Source organism: Bos mutus, chromosome 5 (genome assembly GCF_027580195.1).
Source record: "Bos mutus isolate GX-2022 chromosome 5, NWIPB_WYAK_1.1, whole genome shotgun sequence".
Lineage (NCBI taxonomy): Eukaryota > Metazoa > Chordata > Mammalia > Artiodactyla > Bovidae > Bos > Bos mutus.
Window position 1 is genome coordinate 103,795,816 of NC_091621.1, and position 15,647 is coordinate 103,811,462.

The 15,647-nt window shown below is 65.7% G+C and overlaps 1 protein-coding gene across 7 annotated transcripts in view; it reads right to left on the reverse strand.

The window, feature by feature from the left end:
- Positions 1 to 364: 364 nt before the first annotated feature.
- LOC138987974 (uncharacterized) overlaps positions 365 to 15,647 on the reverse strand; it is a 63,874-nt gene continuing 48,591 nt past the window's right edge. For all 7 annotated transcript variants that reach the window (XR_011464303.1, XR_011464307.1, XR_011464306.1 and 4 more), the window contains 2 exons: positions 10,850 to 10,977; positions 365 to 9,505 (listed from right to left, as the gene is read on the reverse strand). Coding sequence is in view for 1 of the 7 variants with exons in the window: in XM_070371441.1 (XP_070227542.1) it covers positions 10,900 to 10,977 (78 nt within the window). In the remaining 6 variants the exon portion in view is untranslated. The remainder of the gene's footprint in view (positions 9,506 to 10,849; positions 10,978 to 15,647) is intronic.

A 15,647-nucleotide genomic window follows, 5' to 3' on the forward strand; every position in this document is an offset into this window, starting at 1 on the left:
GCCGAGTCTCAGCTGGCCCCTGGGCTGCTCCTCCTGGCATCCAGGGTCGGCCGCAGCCCGGACTAAGGGCCGCCCACGAGCCCCGTCAGGGGGACGGAGGGAGGGGCAGGTGGCAAAGACGGCGTGAGGGGAGGGAAGGGCCGGCTGAGTGGAGCCTTCCTTGGACACCTCATACGGTCCTGCCCTCAACCCTCACCTGGCCCGTTTCACAGATAAGGAAACTGAAGCTCAGAGAGGTCAAGGGACCTGCCCCAGGTCACACAGCACCGCCCCACCCTGCAGAGGCCGCACCCCTCCCCATCTGCCCGCCCCTCGCCCCCCCACCCTCCCAAGCCAGGGTCCTGGGTGCTGGCCGCTGTCGGTATTACAGCCACTTCAGGAAAGACAGTAGATTGTATAGTTATCCCATAGCAGGGCAGAGCCCCAAACTATACAACCTACTACCTCACCCCAAAGGGCCGTCGGTCAGTCTCGGCGCCTGGACTGGGCGGACTTGCTGGCTCCCAGAGGCGGTTCCTGGAGGCGGCGGCGGCAGGAGCTCAGGGTGGCGCTGGAGGCTGAGGGCCCGGGGCCCTGGCAGGCAGGTCAGCAGGGGCCTGTGGGCCCAGGGAGCTGCCCCGCAGGAGGAGACCGCTGACCAGGGAGGGGAGGGAAGGAGGGAGGAGAGGGAGCAGGGACACCGGTGGAGCGAAGAGGCCCGCGGGGCTCTCAGGAGAGGCTCACAGGCGACCAGACCGCTCCCATCTGGACTGGAGACCGGAGAGGCCGCGGTGTCCCCAGGCGACCTGTGCTGGAGGCGCTGGGAGGAAGGCTGGCGTTTGTCAGAGGCCAACCTGTGCCCAAAGCGGCCAGAGTGCCCACCACGTCCCCATCTCACAGCACCGCCACCTGCGATCCCGCCTCCACCCGCAGGACCGGGGGCACTCCCTCCCCAGCACCCTGATCCTGCCATCAGGGTAACCCGGGCTTTCCCACCAGGTAGAAGCTCTAGAATGTTCCCTCCTTCCAGAAGGGAACCTGGCTCTCAGGGAAGGGTGTCTGGGCTGGAGCCGCAGACACAGGGCCCAGTGCCCGAGCCTGAGCCCCACACAGGTCACATGACTGTCATGAGGTCACACTGCCGATGGGTGGCAGGGCAGAAGACAGGTCATTCCTGCTTTCTGCCTGGTAACACCTCTGCCTTGTAACTGGTGCCACTGGACAAGAGCCCCAAGCCATCAGACACCCCTCACCTCCCCCCACACCCCTCCCTAGCAGGCTGCCTCCTCCAGGCAGGCACCAGGCTGCTCCATGCTGTGTGGTCTTCCCGGGCCCGGTGAAGCCAGGATCACTGATCCCGTGGGCTCTGGGCAGGGGAAGGGCCCGCCCTCTGGCTCGCCCACTACCGCAGGTGGGGTCTCATGCCCAGGCCCAATGAACAGCGCAGTGGCCGCTTCCCGAACAACCCCAAGGAGTATGAAGTCAGTGCCAGGGCCCTCAGCCAGGGATGGGGACGCCGGCACCCATACCGTGCCGTCCACCCAGAGGACGAGCCTGAGGTACAGTCGCCGGGGTGTGAAGCCGGGAACACCCCAACTCCTGGCTGGCCTGTGGTCACAGCTGTCCTGTCTCTCCTCGGGGCCCCAGAGGGGAATCTGCATGAGAGGGTCTCAGGATCCCGTCGCACTGTCTGCCTGAACTCCCTGCCGGCAGTCAGGGCCAGGGAGTCCCCAAGGACAGAGCCTCTAAGGACGGGGGCTGAGGAGAGGGTGACCAAGGGTCCTCCGTGACGGCTGAGGCCACAGGGCGCCACAGACACAGCCCTAACCGCGTCCCTCCCCGTTACAGTCCTCCCGCCAAGGCTCCTTACTTCCCAGCACCAGGATGGCCGCAGGGGCACGCACAGTCACTGTGCTGTCCTGTGCCCTGGGACAGTCACCACACCAAGGCCGGGGTGGGCCGGTGTCCCGCAGCACAGGGGCCTCCTGGGCATCCCGGCTGGGCTCCCCACGAGGAATGCTGACTTCAGGCAGACACTCCCATCTCAGCGCCACTTCTTGACCTGTTGGGGTTTAGAAAAAAAGACACAAGCGTCAGACCTTGTGCAAGAGGTGCAGCCAAGCCTGAGCTCCAGCTGCTGCTCTGCGCCTCCTCCCTGGACTCGCCCGTCCACCTCCTGCGGATCCCACATCTCAGTCCAACCTGTCTCACTATGGCCCCTTGCCTGGCGACACACCCCGTGGAGAGGCCTGGAGAGAGCAGCCACTCTGGCTGCCCTGTGTCCGACGACCCCAGATGGGGAATGAACAAGACCCAGTCCGCATCCGTGAGTGGCCAGGGCCGCTGGTGTTCCCATGCCGGGTGGCCAGACCTTCCAGGCTCACTCTGGGGCCTCGATGTTGGGAGGGGGCGGCAAGGGGAGGAGAGATGGGTGCTGCCTCCTGTGTGGCAGGCTGTTTGTGGGACCCAGGAGGAGGAACCAAACTCCCCAGTTCACAGAGGAGGCTCCCAACAACGAAGTTGAAAAGTGAAGCCTCGGACCGTCCCAAGAGCAGAAACGTGCGGGAGCGGGCACCCAGGGCCTGGTGTGAGGCCTCAGCCAGGGCTCACTCAGCGAACCACGGCCCCACCTGGCTCCAACCCACTCGGCCAACTGGAGGGCCTGAGCCTCATCCCAGGTCGCTGCACTCGGAGCCAGAGCCACTGGGGTCTATCCAGCCCTATCATGTGCCAACCACTGAGCCTCGGTGTCCCTGGCCGGTAACAGGGACGGAGGGTCAGCCCACCAGGCTGTAGGGGTGCTGTCCTTCCCCTCGTCCCTCTGCGCTCCCAGAGGCCCGACGTCCATCAATCACCTGGGCTCACATCTCTGCGCCCCGCCCGGCCCGGCTCCCATCATTTCCCCCTCCAGAGCAGAAGAGCACCCTGGACAGCCCTCCCCACCCTGCCGCGCACCTCCTGGCCTTTGCCTTGGCCTCTCCTGAGCCAGGAGTGACCACCCTGTTGCCCATGAAGACTCTGCGCTCCCCACACACGTTCCTCTCGCTCACTGCCCATCGGGAGGCCTGTCGGGGGGGGGCGCCCCAGTGAATTCTCACTGTCCGGGCTCTGCGACCTGGCCTGGCCCTCCTGGGCCCCAGGTCTCACGTCTGGACACCCAGAACCGTGGCAGGCACACAGCTGACTCAAGCGGTGCCCGTGACGGTGCCCCCGGATGAGGGGGACTTCCTCTCTCCACGAGGGCTGGGCGGGCTCCCACGAGGCGGCCCAGCTAATGGCCTCTCCAGGTGGGCAGGAGGCAGGTGTACCCCCAGCAGGGTTCCCCAAACTCGGGCTCTGCCTGCCCACCAGGGAACCGCTTTCATACAACCTGGCTCTTTCTTTAGCCAACAACCCAGGATTGGCGGGAAGGAAGGAGGACTGACCCAGGTCTGAAACCTAATCGTGGAGACATTTCAGAGCTGGGTGGGGAGGCCTCGATTCCGGGTGTCAGGAGGCGTGCTTTGCTCGGCCCACTGCCCCACAGTCCTAAAAGTGAGCATGGGTCCAGCCCAGGGAGGGTCAGCAGAGACCTCCCCTCTTCCAGCGGGGTGGCAGGGGTCTGAGACCTCCTAAGGGACCCTTCCTGGTCAGCCTGGACCGGGGGTGGCAGCAGGAGCAGCCACTGTGCCATGAAAGGGGCTCCCTGGGCAGGGCTGCGGGAGAGAGTGGTCAGCAGTTGCCCTGCCATCTGCCACCGCCGGCCCAGCCCCAGGCCCCAGCGTCGGCCTGTGGGCAGGGCGCCGGGCAGGGAGGAGCCAGGCCAACTGGGGACAGGTGTGTGGGAGGCCTCGGTGGGCAGGTGGCCCTTTCAGGGCCAGGCGGATGTCTGGAGCGAGCGAGGCAGACAGACGGTGTCACCCCGCAGTCACCTCGGGCTTGGCTTGGGGCCACTGGGAGCCTGGACCCTCCCCGGTGACGGCTCCCCCTACCGCCACCCCGATTAGGTTTCTCCCTATAAAGCAGCCAGTGTTTCTGCTCGGCAAGCCGTGCCAACAATGGAGTCTGGGAAAAAGGCGTGGGGGGTGGCATCCGGGGGCCGGGTCTCCCTACAAACATGGCCCATAAAGTTAACGAGATGTGCGCCCAGCACAGGCTGGCTGGGGACGGGCAGAGACTGGGCAGAGCTGGGCACACACTTGAAAGGGGCACCAAAACTCAGGAATCAAAAGTTGCAATGTAAAAATTTTTTTAATGCAAAAAGGCCCCTGGTGTAAGAAGGACAAACTTATGGCGGAGCGGAGGCTTACTGATTTCTGAGCTCAGCTGAGTGCAGGGCCCAGTAGCTTCAATGCCCCAAAAGCACCTCTGGGGGACAGAGGAATAAAAACTAGACCTGGAACCTGGCCTTCTGACCCTGGCTCTTCCCATAGCCCTGTATACAGCCCGGTGGTGCCACGTAGGTGGGGAAATGGCGCCCACAGACACTGGAACGCCTGCCTTTCTTCTCAGGGAGACGGGGGCCCTCTCACTGGTACCCTTCCTGCCCAGTCTCCCTGAGACACATGCCCTTGTTCTCTGGGTCAAGGTCTCCCATCCCCGGACGTCTGTACGCTGCCCTGGCTGCCTGCTCTCCTGTCTTCCTCCAAGCTTGCAGCTGGGAGGTGGCACGCACGGGAAATGTCCAATCCCCAGGGAAGGGGGCCACACATGCGCCAGGGACCGAGGGTCACTGCCCACAGAGGTGTGAGTCCCAAAGCCCCCAGAAGTCCTAGCATCTAGGAAGCTGGGGGTTTCCTCCTGGCCGGGAGGCTAAAGCTGCAGTGGGATCCAGCCCTGCTCTGCAGACACCCCTGCATTCACGGGGGCCATGGGCACGGGCTGGGGACAGATGGCTTTGGGAGGTGCCCGGCCACAGTTCTGTCCCCTGCTCTGGCCTCTACCAGCGATGGGCCTCAGGCAAGTCAGTCAGCACCTCTGGCCTCAGCTGGTGGCTTGGTAAGTGGGGCAAGGATGCCAGCCAGGGCTGTCCGGAAGGAGGTCCAGGTGCCTGTGCCCAGGGGCGGGGCAATCACCGGGGAAGCTGCTCCTCACCGCAGAGGGTCTGCTCAGAGTCCAAAGGGAACAGCAGCCAGGAGGCAGAGCCCTCTCCATGCCCGGTGGGTGTCTCCGTCTGGTGTTTAACCATTAGGCAATCATTTTAACCTCAAAGGCGTCTATTTATCTGAAAATATTCTCAGTCGCAGCCTCAGTCTGGGTCACAAGGCAAGGAGAGGGAAGAACGGGGTGGGTGGGGAACCAGATGCAACCACATCATTAAAAACGCCCGGCGGCGTGAAACCGCGCCCTGGGGGCAGCCCCACCTGGCCACAGCCCCTCAAGATGTACCTTCTGCTTGCTAGGGCTCCCTGCGCCCCCTTCCCCGGGAGGCTCCGGGCCTGGCCGGGCGTGACACCACCCCGTCCTTGGCTGGGTTTCCCGAGCCGGCGCTGGGAGGGCGCAGCGCGCAAACCCCACTCGATGGTGACGGAATGTCCTCTCCGGGAACCGCGAGGAGCAGGGATCTGCGGAAAACACGGGAACTGTGTGCCCGGCAGCCGACCCAGCCTGGAGGGCCTGGCGGGGCCACGGGTGTCCAGGGACAGTGCCCCACCGCTCCCGAGGGCCCGGGGTGCGCTCTGCTTTGCGCGTGCTGCCCGGCGAGGGCCTAGCCTTGGCCAGCCGGGGACCACAGGCCAGAGCGTGGCCCGGGGGCCGCCCGGCACGCCCCGTATGCCAAAGAAAGGGCACAGCCTCTGTAACGCGCGCGCCCTCCCCTCCAACATCGGCCCGGCCTCTTTTCCAGGACACGTCTCTGCACCCCTCAGGGAAGGACGCGGACTGCCGTCCGAAGCCCTCGTCGCTGGGTCCTGCGGGTGGGCGCGGACGCCCGGCGGCTCCACGTCCACCCCCGCCCCGGCCGCCGCTACGCTGCCCCTCACACGGCCGCCGCCTCTGCCCCGATCGCCCGGCGCTGACTCGGGGGGCGGCGCGGGTTCACACAGAGTCTAGAGCGGGGTACGGAAGGAGACCGGAGAGCTCTGTCTCTGGGAGGGAGAGGCCCCAACTCGGGGCGGGGCGGGGGGGGGGTGCTGGGTCTCAGGGTCTGGGAGCTGGGGGGCAGGGGAGGGCCAGGGTCTTAGGGTTTGATCTCCGGGGAGCCGGGGTCTGGGGCGGCCGGGGTCTCAGGGTCTGGTCTCCGGGGGTCTGGGGGGGCCGGGGTCTCAGGGTCTGGGAGCCGGGGGTCTGGGGGGCGGGGGAGGGCCGGGGTCTTAGGGTCTGGTCTCCGGGGGTCTGGGGGGGCCGGGGTCTCAGGGTCTGGTCGCTGGGGAGCAGGCGGGCCGGGGTCTGGGGTCTCAGGGGCTGGTCTCCAGGGGTGCCGAGGCGGTGGGCCCAGGCCGCAGGGAGCGCCCCTCCTCCAGGAAGCAGCCGCCTCGGCTTCCTCAGGGCGGGCAGCGCCTCAGGACAGGCAGTGCCGGGTCCGACCGAAGCCTGAGGCTGCTCAGGCGGGGAAGCGGTGACTCGGAGGCCCGAGGGCGCCGCCTGCCTCCTCCACGTGGCCTACACAGGCCTGCCTCTGTGTGCGGCGCGTCCGGGGGCCCGCTCCCCCGCAACCCCGCTATTTCTAGAACTGTCCGCGGCGGCCCCGTGGCTGCGAGGTCTCCCCTTGGGGCACAGCCTTCCCGACGGGGCCACTCCCGGGCGCTGGCGGGCAGCGTCTCCACCCGCGCGGCGGGCCGGCCCGGGGCCACGAGGGGCCGGCAGGGTCGGGGCTCCCAGACGCCTCACCAAGACGCCGGCCGGTGCCAAGCCTGGGGTGGCCCCGGCCAGGGCCGGGCTGGGCGCGGGCCAGGCCGCGCGGGGACGGCGGGTCGCACTCTCGCTCACAAAATGGCGGGGGCCGGCGGCCATTTTGTGCGGCTCTGGGAAGACAAAGGCGGCGGCGCGAGGGCAGGGCGCCCGCGGTAGGAGGCGGCCGTCCACTCAGGAAGCAGCCCGGGCCGAGTGGGCCGGGTCGGGGAGAGGGCCGGGCCGCGCCCTCTCCAGAACCTTCTCCTGCCTGAGCTCCCGGTCACCCGGCCGCAGAGGCCCTATTGCCCTTGGGTGGCCCCCAGAATGGATGCCTCACGGGGTCTGGGTCCTCATTGGCCTGAGGTTGGGGCAGCCTCTGACCAAGTAGCCTGAGGGGCCCTCCTGCCTTCTAGGGACACCCCGGCACAGCCACCCCGAGATCCAGGCTGGCACCTCCTGTCTGTCCAGGGCAGGGGGAAGGCGGCACGGGCAGCTGCCAAGAAACACCCCAGGGGTGCGTGGCCACAGCTCTCCTACCTCCTGCAGCACTGAGACCCTGCCTGACCCCAGCACAGCCGCCCACAACAGCCCCAGCCTCCTCTGGCACCTCAAGACTCCTGTCCTGCTTGCCTGACTCATGTCCCTTCTGGGGAGCCCCCCTCCCCACTTCCTGTGGACAAGAGGCACATCTCTCTCACCCCGTCAGCCAGTGCCTGGTACAGAACCCCAGACGTAAGGCAGAGACCAGCAGCCTGCTCTGGGAGCGGTGAGTCCAGCCATTGCCACTCCTCCCTGCCCCTGCAGAGGGAAAACTCAGGATGGAGACCAGTCTCACTTTAAAGATGGTAGACAGGTCCAGGGGGTCAGCACGGACCTGGCTGCTGCCAGCAGGGGACCCCTTGGAAAGCGACCAACTCAGGGGAGACGCTACTCACGTATCTGGGGGCACAGCCAGGTCTGTGCTCTTATGGAGACGGGCAGATGCAGAGGCCAGGGCAGGGCCCGTGTCCAGGTCTGGGTCCTGGGCAGTGCCCTGGCCTCTTTCCCTGTGCCCACCCTGGTGCTGCACCCACACTGGGCAGCAGGCGGGAGCCACGTGGGGCCCGGTCAGTACCCCTGGTGGCCAGTTTTCTGCAGGGAATTAATTGTCCCTCTTCTCCCTGGCGCCCAGAGGCCGCCCCGCTGGCTCTTTGGGGGTTTGCGTGGATGTGGGTCCACAGGACACGCGGGCGTACGTGGGGCACCCCACAGCGGAGCCACGTTGAGAAGCTGTACCTGCTGAGCCTAAGACTGCTGGGTGTCTGGGGTCACGGCCTGGAGAAAGGGTCCCTCAGCGACCCCTGCCCCCGGGTACTTCGGATCCTCGAGGTGCTCCTGGCCCGTGGTGCCCCGAGAGCATCTGGGTGCCCCTGAGTTGTGCTGGGCCTTGTGGAGTCTTGGGTGGGGTGGGCCAAAGCCAACGGGGTACAGAAGCAGGGCGTGTGCCCCGCGCACACCCAGGGACGTGCCCTCACGGCCTCCTGCGTGTCTGCCAGGCCCTGGGGGTCGGTCCCAGGGGCACATTGGTGCCCCAGCCCAGGTGCTGGACACAGCTCTCAGGGCCGTGTCTCCGCTGGGAGGCTGGGGGGATTCCACAGGGAGTGCCCAGGAGAGGGCTGCAGTGCCCAGCCGTGAGCGGAGCCCGCGGCCCTGTCTCCCCAGGGACGGCCCGGCGGTCCCTGGTCCTTCTCTCTGGTGTCGTCCTTCCCCGGGGCCTACACCCCTCTGCTCTCTCCTTTGCTGTTACACTCCCGTCAGGTCTCTCTTCCCCTTGCCCCTGATGTCCCCCGGGGGGCCACCCCCTCCCCGCCTTCAGGCAGTGGCTGGCGCAGGCCCTGCATGCAGACACAAAAGCCCTGGGACGGCGTCTGCGGAGTCTGGCGGGTAGGCTGGACCTGTAAACACGCGAGGCCCAGATGGCAGAGGGGTCCCGGGCCCTCTCTAGGCAGACCTGTCCCGGGCTATGGCACCAGGCAGGGGAGAGGGAGAGGCTGACAGTCCGGCCCTGATCCTCACAGACCCCGTGACCCTCTAGGAGGCTGGCAGCAGCCAAGGGGGCCCGGCAGTCGGCAGTGCAGGCTGGCTCCTGGGAGGGGCAGGGTGTGGCCAGGGCACCAGCAAACTCGGAGCACGACAGCTCCCTCAGGGCCAAGGGGCAGGGCAGGACGTCCTCAAGGCGCCGAGCCCTGAGCTCTGCCCAGCAGTTACCAGTCCCCCGCTCGCGGCCCAGGCCCTCTTGCTGCGGCTGCCTCCTTGCAAAGGGGGCTTCGTCTACCTTACGTGCCGGGGCCAGCCGGAAACACGCCCCAAGTTGAGCTGCCTGGGGGAGACCTCAGCAAGCTCCTGGCCCCGTGCTCAGCCTGGACCCTCGGCCGCAGAAAGAGGCTGGTGGGAGGGCAGAGCTGAGGGGGGTGCGCACCCCCAGCTGAACCCGAGCAAACGGGCAAGAACTGCCTGTCTGGCCCTGTGACACGCCCCCCCCCAACACACACACACACACGCGTGTGCTAAATGCCTGTGTTCTCTCAGACATACCCAGCCCAGGGTGACGCCGGGACGGAGCGGGTGGGGAGCTCTGACTTTCGACATTCAAACGCTACCTGGCCTGAGGGTGGCACAGTCATCCGAGCTCCGGGCGCCAGCTGAGGACCGAGGCGTCGGGGCGGAGGGACGAGGCCTGGGAGGAGAAAGAGATGCTGGTTAACTTGCGGGAAAGTGCACGCCCTACGTCTGCACACTATTGGTTTCGGTCTCCCCGAGACCGCGCCCCAAGACCCCACAGCGCCCAGCACAGCTCAGGGGCACCCAGAGCCTCTCGGGGGACACTACGGGCCAGGAGAACCTTGGGGGCCTGGGATACCCCCAAGCAGGTGGGCCATCTGTTCCGGCGATGTGCAAACAGACCCATGACCAGCACGAAGCTGCTCAGACTCTGAGGCCTCAGACAGGCCCCCTCTCCCCACTCAGCCACCTCCAGCAGAGTCCTTACTCGGAGGGCCAGCTCCACGCCCTTCCCAAGCCTGTGAAACTGACCCAAAGCCCGTGGTCAGTAACCACAGCAGGCCTGGGTTCCTGGGCCACCGAATCCGTCCTGGCTGCCTCAGAGGTGCTGCCAATAAAGCCCCGAGCCACCTGGAGCTGAGGCTACTGCCAAGTCCCCATCCTGCACGGGGCAGTGGTGGCTCTGCCTTGCCTCATGCCTTCTTCTTGCTCCGGCAAAGGGAGACGAGGCCAGCAGGGTGCCCGGTTGGGGAGTTCTTTCAGTGGATCGTGAAAAAGCGCAGTGTTAGTTGCTCTGTTTGCGTCCAACTGTGTGTGACCCCACGGACCGTAGCCCACCAGGCTCCTCTGTCCATGGACTCTTACAGGCAAGAATCTTGGAATGGGCTGCCATGCCCTCCTCCAGGGAACATTTCTGACTCAGGGATCGAACCCAGGTCTCCTGCATTTCAGGCAGATTCTTTACCGTCTGAGCCACCACGGAAGCCCTTCAGTGGATCATAAACCCCTGCAAAGACTGGTTTCCACCGCCAGCCTCTTTGCTGAAGCCATGGGTGCACTGGGGTTCACTCTGCACTCCCAAACTCTGCTAGGAGGTATTCCCACCCAAGTCTTACAGAGGGTAAACAGAGACTCAGGGCTCCAGAGAAACCTGTCGGGCCGTACAGCTTGTGGGAGGTGGTCTGGGGGCTGCAGGCACTGACAGGGCAGGGTGGTCTCAGGGACATCTCTGCACCAGCAACCCCGGTCAGGGAGGAGGCAGGCAGCCTCCTGATTCCGTCTGCTTTGAGGGTTCTGGCCAGTGCCACAGTTGTGCCACAGGGCAGGTGCGGGGCTCGGCGGGACCACAGCAGACAGCAATCGGCTGCTCTACTCCCCAGCTCCTGGTGGTGAGGCGGGCACCCCTGGGGAGTCTGGGCAAGGTGGGCCCAGCTGGCTGCCAACTGGGGCCTTCAAGGAAGGACTGGTGCTGGGGTCACCCGAGACCGGTCCATGTTCCCCTCCCGGTCAGGCCGCTCACCTCCTGGGCTGCCCTGCCAGCCAGACACGTGGCAAAGACTGGCCACATGGTTACATGGTGCTGGAGCGTCTTCCGAAGGCCACGACAGGCGTCCAGCTTCCTGGAGGTGCTCTTGGAGCAGCCACGTTCTACAAGAAACAAAGTGAGCGAGGAGTCAGCCCCACAGGTCTGGTGGCTCGCAGCCCAAGCACAGAGGGGCTCAGCGGGCGTCTGCCCCTGCCCCTGCCCTCGTCCACCCCACCCCGTCTGATACTGTACCTGCAGACCACCCGGCCCTACACACGCTGCCGAGGAGGCGCCTCCAGAGATCGGGGACCTGAGGGGCAGAGGGCCTCACAGAAAAACCTTTTCCAACAGTCTGACCATCCCACTGTCGTCCTGGTGCTGGACTCATGCTCAGAAGTCAACCCACGCACCGGCTCCCTCGCAGCCCAGCTGCGCACACCCTTCAGAGTCTGCAGAGGAAGGCGGCTGGTGAGACTCGAGGCGCCTGCTCCCGGCACAGCAAGCTTGCTGCGTCATGGAGCCCCACCCTCTTCACTCTGGCCCTGCCTTGGCACCCACCAACTGGCACCTGGGGCCAGTGCTCCTGCCATCAGAGGCCTAACTCCTACCCATCCTTTAGGTCACCTCCTCCAGGAAGGCCTCCTGGGTCAGGAGCAATAGGCTCAGCTCTAGCAATAGGCCGGGGTCCCTTGAAATCAGCTCACAGATGCTCTTGCTACCTGGACCCCCTCAGCCTCCAGCTCCCGAGCCTGGTAGAGACCACCTCTTAGCAGCTGTGTGGTCCTCACACCTAGAATGGTGCCCATAACCCAGGAGGCCTGGAAATACCCCCACAGAATTAATTTTCTCGAGTTCCAAAATCACTGTAGATGGTGATGGCAACCATGAAATTAAAAGACACTTGCTCTCTGGAAGAAAAACTATGACAAAGCTAGACAAGCATATTAAGAAGTAGAGTCATCACTCTGCCGACAAAGGTCCGTATAGTTAAAACTGTGGTCTTTCCAGTAGTCACGTATGGATGTGAGAGTTGGGCCATAAAGAAGGCTGAGCACCGAAGAACTAATGCTTTCAAACTGTGGTGCTGGAGAAGACTCTTGAGAGTCCCTTGGACAGCGAGGAGATCAAACCAGTCAATCCTAAGGAAGTCAACTGAATGTTCATTGGAAGGACTGATGTTGAAGCTGAAGCTCCAATACTCTGGCCACCTGATGTGAAGAACTGACTCATTGGAAAAGACCCTGATGCTGGGAAAGATTGAGGGCAGGAAGAGAAGGGGGTGACAGAGGATGAGATGGTTGGATGGCATCACCGACTCTGTGGATGAGTTTGAGCAAGCTCCGGGAGATGGTGATGGACAGGGAGGCCTGGCGTGCTGCTGTCTGTGGGGTCACAGAGAATCTTAGCGACTGAACACCACGCCCCTCAGAACCATGCCTGCTACCCGGGAATAGACGGTGCAGATGTGACTTTGTGTCCTTCCCGAAGGCGCCAGTGCGGGGACACCCTAGGACGACTGTCCAGGGCACCCCAAGGCCCAGAAGGTTGGGCAGAAACCCGGAAGCCGGCACTCGGCCTACGGCAGCCCGGGCCCAGCCTTCTGCTCCCACCCGGCCTGCGCTCAGGCCGCAGGAGGCGCACAGCGCTCCCAGAGCAGGGACAGCACACCCTCTGTGACGACGAGAAGGCAGACCTGGACAGAGGTCCCGCCCGCCACGACGGGGCATGCTGCTGGGCCTTAAGCTTCAGGTCAGGGCTCTCCTTCTGGAGTCTCTGACCCGGGCCCAGGGGGAGGCTGCGGCTGGGATGACGGCGGGTCGGGGCGCCCAGTCCCCAGGAGCACGCAGGGCCTCCCCGTGCCCAGGCGCAGGGGTGTGGCTCCCACAGACCCGGTCCTCTCAGGGGCGCCCGTCACCTGAGGGCCGGGGCCGTGCTCCCTGTGGACAGGTGGGAGCCGCGTGGGCACAGGGCACAGGGCAGCTCAGTGCCTCCTCTGCAGCAGTGCCTCTGACTCTGACTTTCACGGGACACGCGTGGGACGCGTAAGGCCCTCAGGGTCCACAGGGGACCTGGTGGTGGCTTCCCCAGGATGTGCCCGGGCCTTACGACGCCTCAGAGAATGTGCCGAGGTCACCCCCTCTCTGGAGACAGAGATGGGACCCTGGGAGCCCACCGCCCGCGACCTATACGTGACGTGGGCACAGGACCCTGCATCGAGCAGCACTGGCTCTCATCCTGCCTCCCGCTCGCTCGCTGCCCAGGCTCTCACGGGCCCCCCTCCCCAACTGTCGGATGGGGCGACAAGGTCTGCACCCCAGAGCCCTGAGCGGATTCCGAGAGAAGCGTGGGGCTGGGCGGTCAGCCCAGGCCTGGCTGCTGCCGCCTGCACGGGCCACCGGCCTCGAGCCCACCACTGTCCTGTGGGTTTCAACACGTGTGGCTGGGCCAGGGTGTGGCACACAGGGTGTGCCAGCTTTGCTGCAGCCCATGGGGTCTTTAGCAGCGGCCACGTGGGATCTGGTTCCCTGACCAGGGATCAAACCCCGGCCCCACACTGGGAGCAGAGTCTGAGCCGCAGGACCAGCAGGGCCGTGCCCACTGTCCTGCTTACAGGAGCGGGGAGCACCTGCCCCTGCCTCCAGAAGGGACGGCCCTCCCCGCCCGCCCCCCAGCAGAGTGGGCTGAACGAATCCCCACTGCCCGATGAGGAAGTCCATCTGACGGCCCCTCGTGTGTGGCCCCTGGGCTGGGGGGGCTCCAATGCCCTCCCTGGAGTGACAGGGCAGCAGCTCCGGGCCCCCACAGGTCGAGGACCCTCCACCGGCTCGGGGAGCTGACTGCAACACACCAGTTTCCTCTCTGGACAGCGAGTGTGGCCCGGCCGGCGTCCAGAGGGCTCTGCCGTGGGCCATGCTGAATGCCCACGGCCCAGCGGCTGAGACCCCGCTTTTTGCCAACAGCCCAGGTCAGTATTCCTCTGTGGATGCTGGAATCAGAAGCTGGACTTCAGGGCACAGGAGCCGGGAAGTGAAACGGCACAAGGCCACCTTCAGCAGGGGAGAACCAGCCAGAGGCGGGTGCCGGCCACCCACACCCGCTCAGCACACCTGGGGCTGCCGTTTCCACCCGAGGGCGAGGGAGCTCGCGCTGCAGGCCCGGGGACCCTGGCTGGATGGCTGAGCGTCGCAGGAGCCGCACGTGGCCATGGCCAGAAACCTCACAGGGACAGCCACCCGCTGGACGGTCCTGGCGCCAGGGTGGCCCTTCACAGTGGCATTTACAGGCAGTCCTGCCTCTGGGCACTCGGCACCCCTGAATCATTTCACCCACCCACCCAGCATCGCCCATGGAACCACCAGGCTGGCTGACCGCCGGGCTCCCTGGTCTGGCGCTCTGCACACAGAGGTGCCAGGCAGTGCCACCTCCCTCGGGCTGCAATCCTCACCCTCTGCTGCTCCCAGTCCCGTGTTCCCGGGTTACACCCACAGCATGTCACCGCCCTCGGAGCCTTTAAGGCTGTCCTGGGAGTACAGAGTGGCCCTGGGGAGGGCCCGAGCCTCTCCTGATGGGCCAGCCCACATGCTGAGCTAGAAGGGTGGCCAGGGGCCTCAGCCTGTTTCGGGGTCACGAGTGAACCACAAGCTGAGGCCCCCTGGGGACAGAAGCCCCTATTTTGTGCGGGGACTGGGAAGGCAGAAGAGTCAGTCAGACCCACTGCCTCCTCACGCTGTGTGGCTCCAGGCACAGGACTGCCCTCTCTGGTGCAGCTTCCTCCCCCGTGACATGGGACAGCCTGTCCCCCGTGTGGGGCTGTGACGTCACGGACGACAGGAGGAAAAGCCCCAAGCCCCAGGCTGGCTCACAGTCGGGCTCCCCTCTCAGCCCTGGAATCCCACAGGGGCCAGGGGCACTCGGAGCCCCTGCCCCACGGAGGGGTCACTTGGGGGGTAGGTCCTCCGTCCAGAGACAGTTTTGTCCTCTGGAAGCTCCTGGCCCACGGAGGCCGGCGGAGCCTGCTGGCACCAGCACGAGGCCCAGCCGGGTGCCGGGAGGCTCACCCCGCCCCACCCTAGCCCCCGAGCATCCCTGGATACTGGCACACTCCTGCGTCCATCCACAGGGGCCGGGGCCACGGGCCTCCATCTCAGCTCTGTCCTTGTCACCCTGGACAGGCCCCTCTGCCTCCCCGGGCCTCCATCTCCTTGTCTGTGACAAAGGGGCAGCGATGTGGTGCTCCCCTCCTAGGATTTACCCGGAGACTAGAGACTGCGCACAGAGTGTGCTCGCCCACTGTGGGGCTCAGCAGACGGCGGTGCCCACTGCTGACCCTCCATATGATTTCCAGGCCACAGACGGCCACCCTGGTGCCTGCAGCCTCTTGTCTGACAGCTATCGGACCCGCCAGGGCTGGGCCTGAGTGGACAGAGCTGTGGGCAGGCCCCGGAGCAGGAGGCTCTGAGCCGCCAGCAGGAACTCCCCCGTCGGCCAAACTGAGGGCCCAGACCCACGGCACACAGCGCCCCCGGGGGGCTCAGCCCTGCCTTGTGCACGCGCGCCTGCAGCATCCCACCTGACCCCTCTCAGAGGTCACGTGTGGGAGAACGTCCTTCCTGGAAACGCTGAGTGCTATCGAACCGCGGGGCGGAGGTGCCGCGGGCACCCTGGGTGGCGCTGTGCCAGGACTCAAGCCCTCGGAGGGGCCTGAGACACGGCGGGAGGGGTCAGAAATTGGCATGCGAGCCTGCGGGCCACGTCCTCCAGCACCACCCCCACCAGGGGGGCTCCCAGATGC